The sequence below is a fragment of the Erigeron canadensis genome, chromosome 6 (genome assembly GCF_010389155.1).
Source record: "Erigeron canadensis isolate Cc75 chromosome 6, C_canadensis_v1, whole genome shotgun sequence".
Taxonomy (NCBI): Eukaryota; Viridiplantae; Streptophyta; class Magnoliopsida; order Asterales; family Asteraceae; genus Erigeron; species Erigeron canadensis.
Window position 1 is genome coordinate 9800755 of NC_057766.1, and position 17656 is coordinate 9818410.

Genomic DNA, 17656 nt, shown 5'->3' on the forward strand with positions numbered 1-17656 from the left:
GTGATAAGATAACAAATTTCTAATACAAAGCAACAACATAAAACACAACAACATCATACCTGTTGTGACGTTGCGTTTCCGTTGTCATAAATACTATCGGGAAGTTTTTTTTGGCTTGCTCTCCATAATCTTTCATTTTTTTGATAGTCACTCAAAAGTAAAAGCATTCTAGATATGTAGTTCTATCTTTTCTCACTAATTTTCTAGCTCTAAATTTCTATATATCTAATATATATGTATGTATATATATAAATCCATGCTCTTGATTGATGATTTGAAATCGTCGCCGTTGTCCCTCCTCCCATCACTGCCACCGCCGTCCCTTCTCTACTTGCCACCGTAACGTTGTCCTCCTTAATTCATCAACGTCACTGTTGGATTTTTTGGTGAGTCGAGGTCACTCTTGGGCTGAACATTCAAGTGTAGATAGATAGTTTTTAGACTTTTCATGCTCTTGATTAACAAGTTTTGTAGGGGTTTCATATATTGTTTGTATATAAGTGGTGAATTTGGATCCGATGGTTTTTAGAGTCTAGATACAAAAATGAATTTAAACGTGATGTTGGATTACATCTTTAAAACCCATCCTTTTTATCCAATATTGTTTGTGTAGGTAGGGATGAAGAAAGGACATATACAGTGATTTTATAAAAATGATAAACCAACCCACAGATAAAGTCAATGGTTTTACATGTTGATGTAGCTAAGTGTAAGGTGGGGAGGAATATTACTCCACGTGGAGTAAAAACAAATACTTAATTTTCATTATTAACATTTTGACAACTTTTATTACATTGAAAACTACTTTTTAGTTGGGAAATAAAAAATTTGCAAAAACATAAAAGAGAGCTCATTTAATTAAACTAAAGAAGTTGCATATGAATTTTTAACAAGTTTCAAATAATTAAAAGTTGTAATAAAATAAAACGAAATAAATAAATTAGATAATATGAAATAGTGATATCAATATAAAATACATATTAGCATCGTACCCGCGCAATGCGACAACAGTGTCATGACGACGATGAATGGGGATTCAATTCATTAAGATTAGTTTGCTTCATATGTATGTCTAATTTTTCTTGACTTTTAACATGAAGTTATAATTTTTATATAATAATATAGAAGTATAGATAAAACAAAAGAAGTTAAGGGTATATAAAGCGTTATGCATGCACTTTGATATGAGTCTTTATGACGTGCACAAAACTGACGAGAAACGCGTAAAAACTTCGGCCCTGGGCATCGCCAGAGAAATTCAACTAGTCTATACTATTACGCAATTTTAAATATTAAAATAACCACAAGGATGATGATAATTACAATAATGTCATTGCTAACGTTTCTAAACCACAATTTTGGCATATTAAAGGTGATTATTTTATAGAGAGAGAAGGGATGCAAATAATTAAAAAATAATCTATTTAACCAAGTGTGATTTTGTTTATCTTAATTGAAAAAGTATTTCCATAATCATTGATCCTACTTTTAATATATAATAACTATAGATTATGAAGATACCATATGACTTGTCAAAAATCATTTTGAATTTTTATAATAGTTTATTTGACTTAGTAGCTTTTCAATATTGCATCTACGCATTTTTAATATGTATTGATCAAAAACAACTTTGTCTATTGGAGGATATGAACCTATGAAAGGAATATTTGGAAGTCAGGATTAGTGTTGCGAACATGATAGATATTTTACCTTCTACTCAGGGTTTTAGGGGTGGTTTCTTGCCAACTAGGGGACCTTGGCTACCTTATTAGTATCCTATTTGGGCTCGTCGAACCGTATGCTCTCTGCGTTATCTGCTTATATGTATGTATGCCTACACGATGTTATTCTTATACGTCTCTATGACTTGTTGGGAGGGGATAATGAGAGTTTTGAACCTATCAATCTTTATACTTGCTATCGTCATTTATGTTTAGTATTTATGCATTGTGATTATAGGTTTTTATGTTTTTGTTTATCGTCATTTATGTTAACATCATTTAGTTATATGTTCTCCCCACAAATCTTAAAATTCATGAGAGGATATTTTACATATATAAATTTTTGAGTGCATCACCATGATGATCATATAACATTTTTCCTTTGTTTAATATGTTTATGTTTATATATTTTCTGTTTTGTTTGATATGCTTTATGAATGTTGCTAGTATATATGTTTTTTTTTATTCTTCTCCACAACAAATTAATACTCGATTAATAAAGGTAAAACTGTTAACATTTTCATGTTAATGTTGAAAGTAATATACTCACTTTTTTTTAATGTTTTTTTTCAAACAATCAGTCGGGACACGACACTAAGGAAACCTTACCGTATAATGGTGAATACTTGCACATACCCTAGACAATGAAATGTTGACTATAGGCCGTTACGAACAGTGGCAGAACCAGAAACGAAAGTGACCGGTAGCACTTTTTTCCACTAGTCTTGTATCGACATAAAGTAACGATAAAAATGATAACGACTAAATTGTTACGATTTTTAGCATTTTTTAAAATTATTTTTGGCTACTTAAAATGAATTTTAAGAATTTTTTGACACTTTTGGTAGTTTTTATTTATCATTTAGTTGTACAGATACACTTTTTTAAGTTTTATTGATAAAAAAATATTTCAAAAGCTTAAAGTTGGTTACATTGACCGGTATCCTATATTTATTTGACCAGTAGCACAAATAAAAAATGCATCCTTTTTCGAAAAATTTAAACTACATGGATTTAACCGACCCGTAGACTAGCATACCCCTATGTCCAATACCGCCCTTAATTACAAGTATTTGGAGAAAAAAACCAAAACTTGTCGTATCTATATATCGCACTCATGGATATAACATGGGAGTGCCGAGTGCGTCTAATCAATTGGATTATTCATCACTTTTTTAAGTTTGTTTTTTTTTAAGGCATACCCGGTAAATTTTTGAAGTAAAAAGTAAAATTGTACGTTCCTTTTTGACGAGCCCCCTTTTTATTTAGGTTTAAGCTGCCAATTTCTCCTTTTCAACCTTTGCTGTTTCACTCTTTCTTCTTCATTCATATATATCATATCATTCATATTCATATTCATATTCATATTCATATTCATATATATATCGACAACAAAAAAAACACACACACGACTATATCATATCCAAAATTAAACAAAATTTACATAAAAAAAAATGGGGAAAAATGATAAATCAGGGTTGGGAAGAGCTTTAGTAAAACATCACAACCATATGATACAAGAATCAAAAGAAAAAGGTCAGCTTTATTATAAACAACACAAAAAAGTCCTCGAATCCGTTACTGATGTCGCCGATATTGACGCCGTTATCCAACAAGCCGACGAGGCTGTCCGTCTCTTCTCTGCCGACAACCCCACCGCCGCCACTTCCCTTATTGATTTGTATGTCCCCCAATATATATATATACATATTATTTGTATTCTTTTTAATGTGTTTTTAATATTTGTTAGTAAGTTAACATGATTAGTGTGGGCTTAGCTTATATTGAAGTTTATTGGCTTATTTTGAAGCTAACATGATATATATATGTGTGTGTGTGTGTATACATAATTACATATATATTATTTGTAATTTTAATGTGCATTTAATGTTTGATCATAAGAAAATTAGAAAAGAATGATTTGGGTTTTTGATATTTGTTAGAAAGTTAACATAATTAGCGGCGCTTATCTTGAAGTTTATTGGCTTATTTGGGTTAAACTTGTCTCGATAAGTTCCTCGTTTCCTGCTTATGAGCTGATGTTTTCCTTTTTAAGTTATGATACGGTTACGACTTTTCTGACCTACGAGCCAAAGTGAGCAATAAGTTCCGGGTACAAGCTCAGCTTATTGACTTTTGGATATTTTAGTTAGCTAATAAGCCTGTAGGATACATGAACATATTTAAGAAGTGGAAGCGAAAATCCAAGTTTCTGGTTTTGTTTTCTATAAACACTTTTTGGATATGATACATCCCTGCCTGATGTTTCTAGATATTGTAATCAACTGAATATATATTAAGTTTAGCTAGGTAGCACATATGAATCTTGTAATTTACTCTCTTCCCCTAGTAAACTTTTAGTATGGTGGAAGGAGATGTTATGTTGAATAGACCAGTCTAGCACATGTTTACAAAACTTATATTTTGATTTAGAATTTAAGATTCAGAATATTACTAGGATATTAACCCTCGCTTTGCCGTGGGATTTAAAAAAATTATCTGTAATGAAACGACAAAAAAAGTTAAGGGATAAAAGTAAAAATTATTAAAAGTAAATTAGTACCTAAAACTTTAGTGTAAAAAATTAAAAATTAAACCTTAAATGGTGCCAAAAAATAAAATATTAAAACTCTAGGGGGTAAAGTTGAATGGAAGTAAAGTTAAAAAAGATATTGAAATAAAATGATAAAAAAAACTTAAAGGTAAAAGTAATTATTAATAAAAGTAAATAAGTATCTAAATTTTTGGTGTAAATAATGAAAACTATTATTTTGATGGTGGCAAAAGATGAAATTTAGAAATTTTAGGGGGTTAAAAATGAATAGAAGTAAGTTAAAAGGTATTGTAATGAAATGATAAAGAACTTAAAGGGTAAAAGTGAATATTATTAAAAGTAAATAAGTATTGTACCCTAAGCATTGATACTTGTAAAATTTAAGTTGGTTTTTAGTATATGTATAAATATAAATTAGTGACATAAAATTTGAAAATGGTTTTGATTTTTGTCATATACTATTTATGTATTGTTATTCTGCTTTTGTTTAATATATATCTTGTGAATGGTAAATTGATGGGCTGTTATTTGCTGCATAGAGAGTCGGGTTCTAGCATGCCTGAAATGACTCCGGAGGAAAGGCGAGAGCATCAAAAGCAAGAAGAAGCCCTACATGCTAGCAGTCTTAGTGTTCCACGGAGGTATGCACCTTTTGCCACTAATTCTTATGGTTTGTGTATGTATCATATTTATTCTACCCTATTTAGTCTTAATAATTTATTTTAACTTGTGATCTTTGGTTTAGACCACCATGGAATGCCAAAATGTCGGTTGAAGAGCTCGATGCGAATGAAAGGCGTGCTTTTTTAATATGGCGGCGTAATCTTGCAAGGTTTTTTTTTTTTTTTTACAAGTGATATAAGTTCCATCAGTGGCATTCATAGTTCAATAGAGGTGTTAAAATGTGCAGGCTGGGTAACTACTAACTACTAACTGGTTAAATTGTGTTTTGCTTGGTATGGGTAATTAGGGTCGAGTCGACGCTAAATACTTCCTTACAGTTTTTCTATAAATTAGTGGTATGTCGAATATGAATACGGATACTGTGTTATATCATTAACGATAATATTCTTATTGAATAAATGATTTAGCAAGTCTTATGTTTCATAAATACATTCAGATGACTTTTGACCCATCTAACCTTTTTGACCCATTTTTCTTGTCTCCCCTAATAGAGAATTATATTTCCTTGGCTTGTGAGAGATAAAACGTACCCTGAATTGACCTGTATATTTGGAAATGTTGTCGCCTCACTCTCTAAACTTAAGTTTGTTGTTGCTTTTTTAGTGGTCAGGGTTAATATACATGTAAATGAAAACAACAATGCTTTTTTCTAATCTATTGGCATCGCTGTGGTTTACCAACTTAAAGCATCATAAACATGGTTACTTCATTCATGCGTTAAGTTTTGCTTGTTGTGATCCGGGTAGCAAATTACATGGTTATTGTGTTCTCATTTCAAGACTGTATTTCAGGCTTGAGGAGAATGATAGTCTTGTTCTGACACCATTTGAGAAGAATCTGGATATTTGGAGGCAGCTTTGGAGGGTTGTTGAACGTAGTGATCTGGTTAGTGTTTAATTTGCAGAATTTTGAACACTGTTATTATATTGAATGCCATTATTGTGAACAAATTTTCCCAGATTTTTATACACGACTATGTAAAACAATAGATATAGCTAGGATATGTCCTTGCTGGAAACCTTCCGCACTATGTAAAACAACAGATATAGCTAGGTTATGTCCTTGCTGGAAACCTCCCACTTAGGACTGATGTTAATAATTTTGATTAAATAACTTAAGTTTTATCTAATCTTGCTCAGAAATGTCCCAGTCATCGATGCACTTGGTTGATGCAAGTTGCCTATCATATCGTTCTGTTTCTCAGAAAATAATGATCCCTAACATAGCATAAACTATGTTGAATAATCAATTATGGTCAAGGATGGAGCGATGGTTCATGTAAATTGAAGGTGAAAGAAAACCTAGTGATGTGACCATTCCACTCTGTTTTCTTCAATAAAACATAACCTCATACATTATTGTTGATTTATAGAAATTATGAGCTGGGAGAGAGATATTAGTCCATATTTTCTAAATTTTCTGTTTCATGTCAGAGAGAGAGAGAGAGAGAGAGAGAGAGGGAGAGAGAGAGAGAGAGAGAGAGAGAGAGGGAGGGTGGGAGGGAGGGAGGGAGGGAGGGAGGGAGAGAGAGAGAGATAGATATGATACCAACCAGATTTTTATCTAATGGTTTTGAAAAGTTTGCATTTTGGACACGTCAAGTAGAAATTGAAGTCTTGAACTAGGATAGGACTTTTGTTTTATTGTATGAATCATGAGATGAGCTATTACATTTTTTGGTTTTCTTGGACTAATAACCATAAATACAAAAACTTTTATGATAGTTTTCATTTAATATCTACATATCACCCTTGCATTATGTATTCATACCCTTGGCAGATAAAGTTAACTTAATTCGGCCATAGATGTTTGGTTAGAATATCTACAAGTTAATTTTCAATCCATGTGTGCATATATTGAGACATTGACAATTTATTATACGGTGAAAATCAATTATATACATGGCAGATGCTTGGTAATCGTAAGAGTCATACATAGGTATTGTCAGGTGTAAACAAAGACTCAAGGTAGAGATGTACCTAGTAATTATCTTTTAAGTTTTATAAAGAGACTAATACCATAAATTTGAACTAAAGAGAAATAAGGAACATGGTGAAATTTATTCGTGTGGAATGCACACCCTTTATTGATACCTAGGTAGTCAAAGGAGGTAATTTGATTTGCTTTTAGATTAGGTAGTTATATATTTTGAGACTGATGTAGGGAAAAAACCTGACATAAGTGACACAACCATACACTTTAAACTCTGAAGGACAAATGAGTCAGTATTGTAGAAGATCATCAAGTTGTGAATGTGAGGCCATCATTGAGTGCTAATGAGGCCTGTTTTTTTTTTTTTTTTTTTTTAAAAACATTAGCAAAAATAACATCTACATTAGGTAGTTGATATGTTTGTGCAAAAAAACTTTTACTGACTATTGAGATGTATGTTTTGCCATGTAGTCATATAAGGAAAAATGGAGGTCAGGCATGATGGTAAAAGGTTGAATTGGTTTCGATCAAAATGAGTAATTTTTAGTACAGGTCAAAACTAGTTGGGACTGGTTGGAGGTCAATAGTTATTGTATTATACGATTGAAAATCGTATTGTCAAAGTACTAATGTAGTACACTGAGTCACCACATAAAATAAATTATCGAAGTTTAATGGCCAGCAGTTTGAGAAACTTAATTGAGTTGCTAATGGAACGTCATTGCTGATTTTCTATTTTTCCTGATTGATATCACATACTTAAGTTACTTATTTGATTCACATGTCTAACTTGTGTGACTCTTTCCAGCTTGTCATGGTTGTTGATGCACGAGATCCGCTGTTCTATCGGTGTCCAGATCTTGAGGTAATGTTGTACCATAAAGCTTTAGTTTTCTAGCATGTAGTAGATATGTTCAAACATTGCATCTTTGTTTATTCTCTTTTAAGCACTTTGTTTAAGACGTTTCAGCAGTTCATTAAGTTATCATGAAATTACAGTGAGGAAAAAAAGTTGGTTCTTAAAGCTTAACTATACTACTATATAAAAATTATAAGTCCATGTGAATTGACCAAAATATCCTTGATGAATTGAATCACTATCAACTCTTAATATTAAGTTACACCATTAGTCCATTATATCATAAAATATCTCTACTAACTCCCTTTAAATCAAATACATTTACCTACACCATTTGATACCGCTACCACCGTCACCATCCGTCGCCGCCATCACACCACCGTCATCGCCGGCTCGCCGCCGCATTGCGCGGGTACCATGCTTGTTCAGATTCTAAAAAGAGTATGTGCGTGTTCCTAAGTTTGATGTTTGTTTTATAGTTTAATGAAAGTTTTAGACATTTTGTTTTTAGAGATTACATATTGAAGAAGTAACTTGTAATTGAGTATTGTTCAATTTATGAAGTGAACTGGTTCTTGTGCGATGTGTGGAGCATATTAGTTTGGTGCATTTTTGTTTCTAATGAATGAGACCACTGATCATTCAACTCTATTAAAGTGCAGGCATATGCAAGAGAAATAGATGAGCATAAACAGACGTTACTTCTGATTAACAAGGCAGATCTTTTACCATATTCTGTAAGGTGAGTGTTGTACCACATTATTCAAGTATTTCAAATATCTACAACCACCCAATTTCATAAATTATGTAGTCACTTCTAAAATGCACATTCAAACATGTTGTATGTTATTATAACCATCTATCATGGCTTTATTTTCAGACTTAAATGGGCTGAATACTTCCGACTTCATGGTATTCTCTACTTGTTTTGGTCTGCCAAGGCTGCAACAGCGGAATTGGAAGGGAAAAAAATCGCTTCTTTGGACGAAATTGTTAATGATGATACGAAAATACATGGGAGGGAAGAGCTATTATCTCGTTTACAATCAGAAGCAGAGAATATAGTCCTAAGGAGAACCAACTCACGGTCTAGTCATATGGATCATCAAGAAAAATCAGCTGATCATGTAACCGTGGGATTTGTTGGGTACCCTAATGTCGGAAAAAGTTCAACAATCAATGCTTTAGTTGGTGCAAAACGGACGGGTGTAACCTCTACTCCTGGAAAAACCAAGCATTTTCAGACACTTATAATTACCGAAAAGCTTACTCTCTGTGATTGTCCTGGATTAGTGTTTCCTTCTTTCACAAGCTCGAGATATGAAATGATTGCATCTGGGGTTTTACCAATTCACCGAATGACCGAGCACCGGGAAGCAGTACAAGTGGTAGCAGATCGGGTACCTCGAAATGTCATTGAGGGTGTCTATAACATCAAACTACCGAAACCAAAGCCATATGAGCCGCAGAACCGTCCTCCTTCGGCATCAGAACTTTTGAGGTCATATTGTGCGTCCCGTGGCTATGTTGCCTCAAGTGGACTGCCTGATGAGACAAAAGCTGCACGTTTTATCTTGAAGGATTATATAGACGGAAAACTGCCTCATTATGAGATGCCACCTGGCACGTCAGATGTAGAAGCTAATTTGAGAGATGCGCTATCTGACGATAGTGAAAGTGATGAATCAAATTCCGTTGTTGAAACTACTGAAGAGCAAGGCGGGGTGAGGCTAGATGATGTCATGGATGACCTCAAATCTTTTGACTTGGCAAATGGTTTAGGTCCAAGTAAAGGGGTTCCTGGTGCTAGGATAAAAGTTGCTTCCACTGCATCTTATAAACAACACAAAAAGCCTCAAAGGAAGAAGGACCGAGCATGGAGAGTCAAGGATGATGGGAGTGACGGGATGCCGGTGGTAAGGGTGTATCAGAAACCGGCCAACACAGGACCTGTCACGGCTATTTAAATGCAAAAACGGTTGCGGGCCCTTGTGGATATCGAATGATACAAGCCCGCTTTTGATCACGCACTAAGTAACTCGATTGGTATTAGCGTTTACCTGTTTTGACTAGAGAAATCTGATAATGTTATAATGTTTGGCAGTATGTATGATTTTACTCTTAAAATTGGGCCACAAGAAGATTGATGCATTTTATATTTGGTTGTTGACGTCAATTTTACTGTATTTGTTCATGCTTATTGGTTTTAAGTTTTTAATGCTGATATTATATATATTTATGGCTATCATGTTACTCATATATAAATCACTTCCACTACTTTTAGAAATTTTAAGAATTCTTCGATTAAATCATTTCCACTACTTTTAGAAATTTTAAGACTCCTTCAATTATTGAAGACAAAATCTTAGTCATCTGTTTTAATACTTGGATCAAAATCATCTTTCAAAGCTATTATGGTCATAATAAAAATATACATAATAAATGACTAAACGATAATATACAAAGATAGTTTGAGTCTAACTACATAATAAAATACACATGCAACTACACTCTCTCCAACTCAAAAATTCTGCACTCTTTCTTCTTCATTTTCGGTTTCACCAAGGCAAAATGGAGCTTGAGTCTAACTAATCTAATGTAATAATAAGTTCCATTGATCATATAACAACTAGAGTTATGTATGGTGTAAGCATGGAGTTGATTTGAAGGCAACAAGATCACGAAATCAGCCCCCAAAGAGGCTGATCGGACAGCAGTAAAAACAGGAGGAAAACATCTCCAATCTTCTTCTTTTCTTTTGATTCTTGACCATCAAAGGGTACCCAACATGTTCCTTTATTTGTTCTTCATATTTTCCTTCATTTTGTAGCTTATTTTCCCTTCTTCTCAAGCTTCTTTCAGCCATGAAACACCTCAAGAACAACCATGGAATGGAGACCCAACAACACCCTCAATCTTGTTCTTTTCATCTTCAAAGGTTGACAACTTGAACTCTTTTGATTATCACATTCTTTATCATTCATTTTATCACAAAATACACATAGATCTTCACATGCATGCATATTTAAAAGATTGATCTAGAAGAAATAATTATGAATGCAAGAGATAATAATGGATTTAGGGTATGCATGATAAGATTTGAATTAGTTTAGGTCTATTTTGATTTGGGATTTGAGATGGATCTTTTGATTGATGAGTTTATGTATATATGAATGTTAAAATACATGTTAATAATCTGGGATTTATGAAGTTAGTACAAGAAATAAGGATTTTATAAGAATTCAAGACAAAACTATGCATAAAAATCACTAACCGAAATCACAAGAACACAAATATAAATTCATCACTTTCATCACATGATTTGTCCACAAAATATGAAATAAAATCTGTAAAAAACACTAATGAAAGATTAAGAGATGAAATAGGATGAACAAAATGTATTGGGTTTGCCAAAATAAGTATTGGGTGAAGCCATAAAGTAAAGGCATGCATTGGGCAAACAAAGTAAGCTGACAGAATTCATCTTCTGTCTGTGAACGGGAAAACTGGGCATGTGAGGGCATTTTCAAGCAAAACTATCAAAATAAAAGTTGTAGAGAAATGAGTTAAGATTAATATCCATCTAGAATTACTCAAAAATACTAAACCAAACGAAAGATATGATTTTTCTACTGAAACTGGTCAAACTGTTATTTTGTCTGAATATTTTATAAACTTTAACAATTTTTATCTCCTAATACATAAGGTTCCAGGAGGTCATAATTGGTGTAAAGTAATTTCAATGTGTCGTGAATTTAAAATAAAATCATGGGATTTTTCTAACAATCAGAACATCAAGAAATTTTATAAAACTTCTGATGTCGCAAGCAGTGCCCATTCGGGACAGTTTGTGTTTGGATAATTTTTAAGGACACCAAACATCATCTAAAAATTCACCAAAAATTCACAAAAATACTAGATACATATAAGTCACTTTGTAAAAATTATGAAGGTCTAAATAATTCGGCTTGGCCCCAAAATAGTAGCCAACATTTCATAAATATGTGAAGTAAAAACAGAAAATTTTGAAAGAAGCTAATCATTAGTGTAATGGGCTAAAAAGATGCACTAAAGACCATAATGGGCTAACCCGGCCCAAATACTAAACCCATAGAACCATAAATCAGTAGGCCCACTTGGCCCAACAAACCATATAGTCCAATAACCAATATAACCCATTAAGTACATAACCCAAATAAGGTTAAGCCCAATAACTAAAAGCCCAAGTCACTTAAAAACCCATCACATTTTGGCCCAATTGATAATGGCCCATAACACTTAAACTAATTTCATGAGATAAGTGTAATCAAAATAAAACAAAGATAATTAAGTGTGATAGGCATAAGTAATTATGTTAACCAAGCTATATATTGATATCACAAATGCTAATTTGCGCTAAAATTGGTTACACAACAAATGATGAATAAGGATAACATAACTTAATATGACATTTCTATATGATAACCTAAGATGCCAAGTGAAACCACAAATGAAACCAAGTTACCAAAAATCTAACAACTTATAACTACGCATGTAATTAAAGTAACCTTTTACACCATCAATCTCTACAACCAAAACGATGCGAATGTTAGTAATATACTTGATCCCACAATTGATAGCAACATAATGAAAGTGACATTTCTAAGTGATGGCTTAAGATAGGAACTTACGTGTATTAGTCCTATCGTAGGGATAGTCTTGGCTTTGAAATGTGATTGAGAAACGTGACGGATGTATGATGGAGCGATTGATGGGAAGTACCCATTTTGGATAATTGAATATAATGTGCGGCATATCAAGGTGAGTCATAGCCCCCTTTCAACTCTTTTATGTGTTTTACTTCGGGGTGAAAAGCATTATAATTAAAATTACTTTCTATATTTGAAATGATTCTTGATAATATGATTATGAAATGGAATTGTCTTGTATGTTCAATTGATAAATGTTTTATGATGAGCTTGAGTTCTGTCAACCCGTTTTCTTTCGGTACACTGCTACTTACTCCGAATATGGAGGCCTGTAGTTAGATAGTTGCGCAACTAGGATTCGTCCACCCACCCAACGTGTAACGGTGGGATGTTTGGTTGCCTTTGTGATGGCCATCATTCCCAGTCCGACCACGCGGTGTTCTAGCTACTTTAAATTTGAATGGTCGTCTCCATGGCACGACCCTATTATTATTAATACGGCACTTGATTGACAGCTTGTGCCAGGAAATGAATTATATATATTGTTGGACTTGATAAAATGGTAGTAGTAGTGGCTCAAGCATTTAGTCATCAAAATGATGTAAATTATGCCTTTGTGGCTAAATGAAATTGATATTGAATTATGCCCTTGTGGCTAAGTGAAATTGATATTAATATTGTTGATAATTGGAAATTGTTTGAACATACGGATTGGGTATCGTCCCTCATATGATATCTTGAAAGATGTTGAAATTGGTGATATTGAAATGATTTTGGTAACCGAATGATATTGGTATGATATACGATTAATCGATTTATATGCTTTTTCTCTCATGATGCTTTGACAAATGAGAACCTGAAATTTTACTATGGATTTTTCCAAGTCTTGATATGACATTATGGTATTTGGAAACTTGATAACATGATATGAAAATTTTGTCGATCATATGGTTTGGATATTTCGAAATGTAATAGTAATCGGTTTTCTAAGTATTAAAACGGTGATGTACCAAGATTTATATAAAAACCTATGCACTCACCAACTACGTTTTCGTAGTTGACACTTTTTCTTCATGCTTTTCAGGAAATAAGCTTAAGCATTGAGGATTTATATGCTTCATGATTATTTGCATTGCACCTTGGAGTCAAAGATCAAACCTTGTGATGGGCAATGGAATCCGCCTTGATCATTGTAGTTTATTATTTCAGGTGCTTGTTATTTGTTTTGTGGACTTAATATCCAAGTATGGTGGACGCATTTGTACTTGGAAATTGGTTCACATGCTTGTACATGTGTAAATTATTTTTATCAAATAAAGCTATGGTGAATGTTATTTATAATCGTTTGTTTTGAATACTCGACTTTCTGTACATCTCATTGATCCGCCTTAGTTGGGGTGTTACAATAACCCTTCAAATGATGGACCCGTTTGATTTGGAGTCACACCACGTGGTGTATTATCGGCAGTTAAATCTACCGATGCAGCTGCTTACCTACTCGTCGAGGCGTTGTCGTTCCAAAAGTTGACCACAGTTTGAAGATGCTCAAAGCACTTCTGGTAATGCCAATGTTTCTCCCCTGTTTGTTTCTTGTATAAGTCTAAGGCCGCTTGGGCCACCTGTTTGTCATCCGCCCCGCTTTGTCGAGCGTGCTCGGTAACTTTCTTGTACGCCGCGCCAAATTCCTTAATCGTTTTTTTTAATCTTGCTCCATTTGCCATGAACTTGGCTTTTAGAACGAGAGTCGTATCTCGTTTCCTTGTTGAACATATGCAACACTGTATTCCAAAAAAAGGCATCCGTTTGACTTTTACCCACGACCGGGTCTTGCGAATAATGCACCCAACATTTCGCTAACAACTCCGCATTATCATCCTCTCAATTTCTTTTCTCTGCCGGTTGTTTTCCCCGCCTTCTCCGCCACGCACGGCCTACTATTTGAAATTCATATATTAGATTACTTTAAAACACTTAAGATGTCCACTCATCAATTGTTTTATTTTTCTTGGACTATTTGCTTGAGGACAAGCAAAAGCTTAAGTGTGGGGGTATATGATCAACGCCATTTTGTGATAAAAACCCCTAATGAAATGCTTCATTTCTATGCTTAAATAAGTTATTATTCCGGAACTATTGGTACTTAATGAATGATGTGTTTATGCAGGTTCACGGAAGATGCGAGAGAGGGTAAATGACATCAAGTGACTCAAGAAGGAAGCCTATGAAGTTACAAGACACAAGGAAGTGATTCGGGAGCCAAACGAAGACGCAAGAACAATAACAGCAGCCACCAGCGTCGCTGGCCACCAAGCCAGCGCCGCTGGCCAACCACAAAAGCCGCTCCCCAGATCACCAGCGCTGCTAGCCCATTCAAGCCCAGGACTAGTGCCGCTGTTCAGCCCACCATCGCTATGATCATACACTAGGATTAGTATGCTAGGACAGAAAACGACTAGTCGGTCTTTAACTAGAAGTAAAAAGTGATTCACTTATAACCGAGGGATCCAGAACCATAGTAACTAGGATGAATTGAACATGAAGTTTAACAATGCCAGACGCGATCCTTTGACTTGTAACCGAGCACTGTGGTCACCAGAGGGAATTATATCTGGTTATGGATTAAGAGCCGGGTAACTAAAAGATGAATTAGTAACACAAACTTTAGGTCATTAATGCTTAAACAATGAATCTAGCGAGAATTTGTTTATAGGGTAGTGTGAGTCTAGCGACAGCACTACTAACTAGGTAAAGTGAATCTAACGAGAATCTGAGCCGTTATGAAGTTTCCAACAGACTAGCAAACTAGTAGGATAGTATTTGGTCGTACCATGAGATCGGAGATGCCAAACAAGTATTTTAATTTAATTACTGTTATTAGTTTTTCTTCAATATTTTCAGATTAGTCTCTCGCTGAAAAGCGGTTGCGGCTAGATTTTTATTTTACTGTTAAAAATATTAGTTATTTAGGAGTTAGTGACAAACCCCCAAAACAACTAGAATTACACATACTACTAGATTAGGTAAAGCAACGTGTCCCTGCGAATAATCCTGTAACTTACCATTAGGCTATATTACACTGACTGGGTTCTCTGCTCGTTAAAGTGTGTTTAGGTTAGATAGTTACTTGCACAACATAAATTTAAAGACAAGAATAAAACACGCCATCAAGGACCCATAGGGGGCGGGTTAGAGGAGCCTGAAGGGTGGCTTTTTTGGCTTTGATTGGTTGACGACATTGCTGGTTACGGGTAATCGAGAATTTGTTGCCACATATCGTTAAAGGCTTGATTTTGGTTTACGTTTTTGTTATTTTGAGACATGATTAGGTGAAGATTGAGAAAGAAAAGAGTATATGTGTGTGTGTTGTTTGAAAGAGTAATGTGTGTGTAACACCCGTGAGTCGACCATGAAAAACTTTGAGTCAAATTTAAAATTTTAAATACGAGAATACGACCTCGTAAAGTTAGTCGGCATTGAAATTGTAAAACGAACTCGTAATTGTGTATCGACCCCGTATTTTGGTATTGACATCGTATTTGTGATACGACCTCGTAATTTGATTTCGGCATCATATTTAGACCTAGCATCGTAATTGAGTCTGGCATCGTATTTACGTGTCCGACACCATGTTCTTCAGTAAGCATGAAAACTTTACATTTTACCCTACATATAAATAGTCTTACTCTCTCACAAAACCCTCATTCCATCAACTTAGCCTCCAAGAGAAACACACACAAACCCTTACTACCTCCCTTTTGCTACCCCAAATTGCTACCTCACTTTACAAACCCACTTTTACTACCTCACCATTACTACCCCATTTTTACATCAAGTTTTATAAAAATCAAACCTTATTTTACTTAAATTTAGCTTTAACAACAATGTTTTTGTGTCCTAAACATCTCTACAAACTCATATTTTACATATTCAAGGTATAAAATCAAAATCCACTTAATGCTCTTCTTTTTGGTATTTTTTGTTTTTCTTTTTATTCACACATTACACCCACCAAGTATCAAACTTTTTACTTCCAAAACGTTTAGAATCATGTACTACAACTTTTGTCAAAGTTTCGTGTGATTTCGTTAACAGAATCTTGAGATATAAGAATTTTTGTACACATTTTATAAACTTTGTTCTAATGAGTCTTTAAGATTTAAGTCCGTTATTGAATTTCCGACTTAAGTATTGTTTTCCCGTCATATTAGGGAGTCTAAAAGTACAAACTGATGATAAAAACACCTTTCAGATCGAAATAAACGATTAGGGTTTTCTAGAATGAATTTTGGGGAAGAACAACCCAGTTTACGACCCCGCCAGTTTGTGACCTCGTATTTTCAAATGTGACCTCGTATTTCAAATGTGACCTCGTATTTCCATTTGCGACCTCGTATTTCAAATATGACCTCGTATTTTAAATGTGACCTGGTATTTCCATTTGCGACCTCGTATTTCAAATGTGACCTCGTATTTCAAATGTGATCTCGTATTTCCATTTGCGACCTCATATTTCAAATGTGACCTCGTATTTCATTTGTGACCTCGTATTTTCAAATACGACCTTGTATTTCATTTGTGACCTCGTATTTTCAAAAATAAGACCCCAGATTTACTAGCATTTCAAATTTAGCCTCTTAAATCTAGTCTCTTAATTTCAGTTTTGTCTTTTAGTGAAATAAGACCCCAAATTCAATTTAAGACCTTGAATTTCAATCGAGACCTCGGACTTCGATTACTACCTCGATTTAGTCAACTTTGGTCGGTTTAGTCAACTTTGGTGAACTTTAGTCGATTTGGTCAACTTAGTCAAACTCGTGATTTGGTCAACTTTGGTCAAACTTGTAAAATCTGGTCAAAGTCAAACTAGTACGCTTTTGGACAATTTGGTCAACACTTGGTGACGCGTTATGAGCACGGTTACCTATTTTGAATGAATACTTAATTGTGATAACTTGTAACAGATTGACTGTGTACCGGTTACTTTCTTTCTGATATCTTTTGTAGCTTGATCTTGTTGCTAGCAGTCAGGTGAGTTTCGTAGCTCCTCTTTTTATTTGTTTTGGGGTGGAAGGATACTCGTGCCCTTGTGTCTATCATCATTTATGGCTATTTGACTGTACTGTATGATGTGCACTGTGATACTTGATACTTGACACTTGATACTTGATACTTATGTTGGAGTTTGAGATGCTTGATACTTGATACTCATGATGGAGTT

At 34.2% G+C, this 17656-nt stretch overlaps 1 protein-coding gene and 1 long non-coding RNA gene across 2 annotated transcripts; both read left to right on the forward strand.

Annotated features, from left to right (window-relative positions):
- The first annotated feature begins 3119 nt into the window (after positions 1 to 3119).
- Positions 3120 to 9983, forward strand: LOC122604399 (GTPase LSG1-2). Its single transcript, XM_043777294.1, has 7 exons — positions 3120 to 3402; positions 4815 to 4916; positions 5021 to 5107; positions 5751 to 5844; positions 7700 to 7756; positions 8413 to 8492; positions 8631 to 9983. Exons 1-7 carry the CDS (start codon positions 3176 to 3178, stop codon positions 9715 to 9717), a joined length of 1734 nt encoding a protein of 577 aa, XP_043633229.1. The 5' UTR covers positions 3120 to 3175; the 3' UTR covers positions 9718 to 9983.
- A 440-nt stretch (positions 9984 to 10423) lies between these two features.
- LOC122602811 lies at positions 10424 to 12453 on the forward strand. Its single transcript, XR_006324404.1, has 3 exons — positions 10424 to 10529; positions 10603 to 10688; positions 12441 to 12453. It is a non-coding gene; the product is annotated as an uncharacterized LOC122602811 (long non-coding RNA).
- The last annotated feature ends 5203 nt before the right edge of the window (positions 12454 to 17656 follow it).